This window comes from Protobothrops mucrosquamatus, unplaced genomic scaffold (assembly GCF_001527695.2).
Source record: "Protobothrops mucrosquamatus isolate PMUCROS unplaced genomic scaffold, P.Mucros_1.0 scaffold4440, whole genome shotgun sequence".
Taxonomy (NCBI): Eukaryota; Metazoa; Chordata; class Lepidosauria; order Squamata; family Viperidae; genus Protobothrops; species Protobothrops mucrosquamatus.
In genome coordinates, this window is record NW_015390351.1 from 55,370 (window position 1) to 59,485 (window position 4,116).

At 51.2% G+C, this 4,116-nt stretch overlaps 1 protein-coding gene across 1 annotated transcript in view; it reads left to right on the forward strand.

The window, feature by feature from the left end:
* Positions 1-4,116, forward strand: part of LOC114923574 — a 28,154-nt gene that overhangs the window by 4,387 nt on the left and 19,651 nt on the right. The window contains exons 6-7 of the mRNA XM_029286661.1: positions 889-983; positions 2,560-2,706. Of these exons, the coding sequence (XP_029142494.1) occupies positions 889-983; positions 2,560-2,706 (242 nt within the window). The remainder of the gene's footprint in view (positions 1-888; positions 984-2,559; positions 2,707-4,116) is intronic.

Sequence of the window (4,116 nt, forward strand, 5' to 3'; positions counted from 1 at the left end):
CTTCCCTCCCTTCCCTTCCCCACTATTTTCCTTTCCTTTCCTTTCCTTTCCTTTCCTTTCCTCCCTTTCCTTTCCTTTCCTTTCCTTTCCTCCCTTTCCTTTCCTTCTCTCCCTTTCTCCTTCTCCTTCTTTCTCTCCTTCCCTTCCGTTCCCTTCTATTCCCTTTCCTTTTCTCCCTTTCTCCTTCTCGTTCTCCTTCGCTTCCTTTCCTTTCCTTCGTTTCCCTCCCCTCCCTTCCCTTCCCCACTATATTCCTTTCCTCTCCTCCCTTTCCTTTCCCTTTCCTTCCCTTCCCTTCCCCCTCCCTTCCCTTATCTTCCTTTCCTTTCCTTTCCTTTCCTTCCTTTCCCTTTCCCTTTCCTTACTTTTCTCTTCCTCTTCCCTTCATTTAACTTCCTGGTTTTCCACAGAACTGTTCAGCCTCCTTTGCTATAAAAACAGGTGAGTCTCACTTTTGCAAACCTTGGTCACTTATCTTAGAGCTGGGAATTAAAGCATGGGGGGCTGGGAAAGGGGGCTTACCAGTAAGGTGGTAACAGGATGGACCCCTGTAGCCACCAAGCCATCATTTCCCAGGCATGGGAGACACAGGAGGGTACGGCTCAGGTGGATCTGGGTCTAATCCTGCAAAGCAATTCTGTTCTTCGCTAGGCTTTCGGGGTCTAAGGCAGGACTAGAACTCACCGTCTCCTGGTGATTGGCCCAAAATCACCCAGCTGGCTTTCATTCCTAAAATGGAACTAGAACTCACCGTCTCCTAGTGCCCAAAGTCACCCAGCTGGCTTTCATATCTCTGTCGAAGGCAGGACTAGAACTCACCGTCCTTTGGGTTGGATCTGACCCGGGTAGGCCCAGAACCAATGCCTGTTTCTTCTGTAACCCCTCCAGCATCCCGTTTGGTCACCGAAGAGTATGGCAGGATGTCGCTGCAGTTGGACATGGAGGAGAAACTGAGGCAGCAAGCAGAAATCTTTGCCCGTCAGGTGGGGCACCACTTCTGGCTGGGCACGTCTCTGTTTAGACCAGAGGTAGGCCACCTTGGCTCTTTTATGACTGGTGGACTTCAATTCCCAGAATTCCTGAGCCAGCCATGCTGAGGGGAAAGGGAGAGGTTTCCATGCTTAGCCATGCTGGCTGAGGAATTCTGGGAGTTGAAGTCCACAAGTCATAAAGCGGCCTAGGCCTAGGCCAGGGGTAGGCAACCTTGGCTCTTTTATGACTCGTGGACTTCAACTCCCAGAATTCCTCAGCCAGCCACGCTGAGGGGAAGGGAGAGGTTTCCAAGCTGAGCCATGCTGGCTCAGGAATTCTGGGAGTTGAAGTCCACCAGTCATGAAGGGGCCAAAGTTTTCCTCATGCTGGCTCAGGAATTCTGGGAGTTGAAGTCCACGAGTCATGAAGCGGCCTAGGCCTAGGCCAGAGGTAAGCAACCTCGGCTCTTTTATGAATGGTGGACTTCAACTCCCAGAATTCCTGAGTCAGCATGAGGAAAACTTTGGCCCCTTCATGACTCGTGGACTTCAACTCCCAGAATTCCTGAGCCAGCCATGCTGAGGGGAAAGGGAGAGGTTTCCAAGCTGAGCCATGCTGGCTCAGGAATTCTGGGAGTTGAAGTCCACGAGTCACAAAAGAGCCATAAAAGGTTGCCTACCCCTGGGCTAGACTCCGGGAGAGGAATTTGTGGGTGTCTGAAAACTCTCAAGGGCACAAACAGCCGAGACTGGTGAGTAGGGGAGTACACAATAGCAGCCTTCCAATATCTGAGGGGCTGACATAAAAAAGAGGAGGGGGGTCAGGACAAGAAGCACCGGAGGGAAACTCATCAAGGAGAGAAGCAACCTGGAACTAAAGGAGGAATTTCCTGACAGTGATAATTAATTAATAATAATCATTAATTAAGCAGTGGAACAAACTGGTCAGCCCAACCAAAGAACCTCCAACATCACTTTCACCAAAACCGACAGGGCAAGTTACTTGAATATGCAGTAAATTGAGAGCAGGCCCCACTCCCTTCAAGCACTGATGACGTTCCCTAGCTGGGTAATGAAATGTCTGCAATGAAACAACCAAGCTCAGAGAGGACCTGGGACCCCAGAGTTGTCCTCCTCCTCCTCCTCCTCCTCCACACAAACCGCCCTCCCTTCTAGCACTGACAATGTTCCCTAGTTGGGAACTATGGAACAATGTTCCCTCATGAAATATCTGTAAGAAAACCCCCCAACTCAGAGAGCACCTGGGACCCCACAGTCTTCCTCCTCTTCCTCTTCCTCCTCCTCCTCCTCCTCCTCCTCCTCTCTGCAAACCGCCCTCCCTTCCAGCACTGACAATGTTCCCTCGTTGGGTCATGAAACGTCTGCAAGAAAACCTCCCAGCTTAGAGAACACCTGGGACCCCACAGTCTTCTTCCTCCTCCTCCTCCTCCTCCTCCTCCTCCTCCTCCTTCACAAACCGCCCTCCCTTCCAGCACTGACAATGTTCCCTAGTTGGGTCATGAAACGTCTGCAAGAAACCCCCCCCAGCTCACCCGGGACCCCTCCCCTGGCTTTCCTCCCTGGACAGATGCTGCTGAAGCAGAAGGAGGCCCACCGTCAGAGCCTGGTCCTGATGCAGAATGTGGGAGCGGAGGCCCAGCTTCTCCTGGCCTTGGAGGATGTGGCCCAGATGACCCGGCAGCTGGAGGAGACCAAGATGGAGCACGAGGCCCAAGTGAGCTTCGAGGCGTCAGGTGTCCCCCTTCCCTCTCCCTCCGAGAGCCGAGCTCTCACCTGAGGCCGGAAAGCCCCCCCGGGGAGCAGAAGGGCCCCCCCCAACTCTGCTAAGTGGGAGAGGGGAGAAGACGGAGCAAGACTCGGAATGGGTGGCAATGGGGTCTGAAGGCCAATGGGACCCAAGGAGGCAGCAGGGACTAGCCCCTTGGAATGACAAGCTGCCTTGAGTCTTCATTGGCAAATCCTGGCTCTGTGGTTTTTCTCCCAGCCTGTTCTAGAATCGGGGAGGGGGGAAGTTTTATTTATTTATTAATTAAAGAAATCTACCTGGCCACCCAATTCAACACTGACTTACAACTTTGGCAACTGGGAATTCTGGGAGTTGAAGTCCACAAGCCTTAAGGTTGCCGAGTTGGCTGGGGAATTCTGGGAGTTGAAGTCCACAAGCCTTAAGGTTGCCAAGATTGGAGACCCCTGGCTTACAACATTAAAAACCCACAACATAACAACCACCAAACAGCCCCATCCTCAGTACGACAACCACATCGAGCACTTGTCGGGCTCCATCTCCATTCGTGGTCCCCAGGGCCGCTGAGGAAGCCACATCTTCAGGGTCTTGGTGGGGGCCAATTGCACCTGAAGGGGGATGAAGCTCCATAAAGAGGGGGCCACCAACGAGAAGGCCCTTGTTCCTGGTCCTATTACATCACGGGTCTTCCAACTTTGATGACTTGTGGACTTCAACTCCCAGAATTCCTCAGCCAGGCATGCTGGCTGAGGAATTCTGGGAGTTGAAGTCCACTCCTCTTAAAGTCTATATCCGGGGTCTTCAAGCTTGGCCCTTGTATGACTTGTGGACTTCCAACTCCCAGAATTCCTCAGCCAGGCACGCTGGATGAGGAATTCTGGGAGTTGAAGTCCACTCCTCTTAAAGTCTATATCAGGGGTCTTCCAACTTGGCCTTTTGATAACTTGTGGACCTCAACGGGTGGAAACTCATCCAGGAGAGAAGCAATCTAGAACTAAGGAGAAACTTCCTGACAGTGAGAACAATTAACCAGTGGAACCACCTGCCTCCAGAAGCGGTGAATGCTCCAACACTGGAAGCTTTTAACAAGAGACTGGACAGCCATTTGTCTGAAATGATATAGGGTTTCCTGCCTGAGCAGGGGGTTGGACTAGATGACCTCAAAGGTCCCTTCCAACTTTACTATTATTATTATTATTATTATTATTATTATTATTATTATTATTATTATTATTATTATTATTATTATTATTAATTCCTCAGCCAGGCACGCTGGCTGAGGAATTCTGGGAATTGAAGTCCACTCCTCTTAAAGTCCGTATCAGGGGTCTTCCAACTTGGCCCTTTGATGACTGGTGGACTTCAACTCCCAGAATTCCT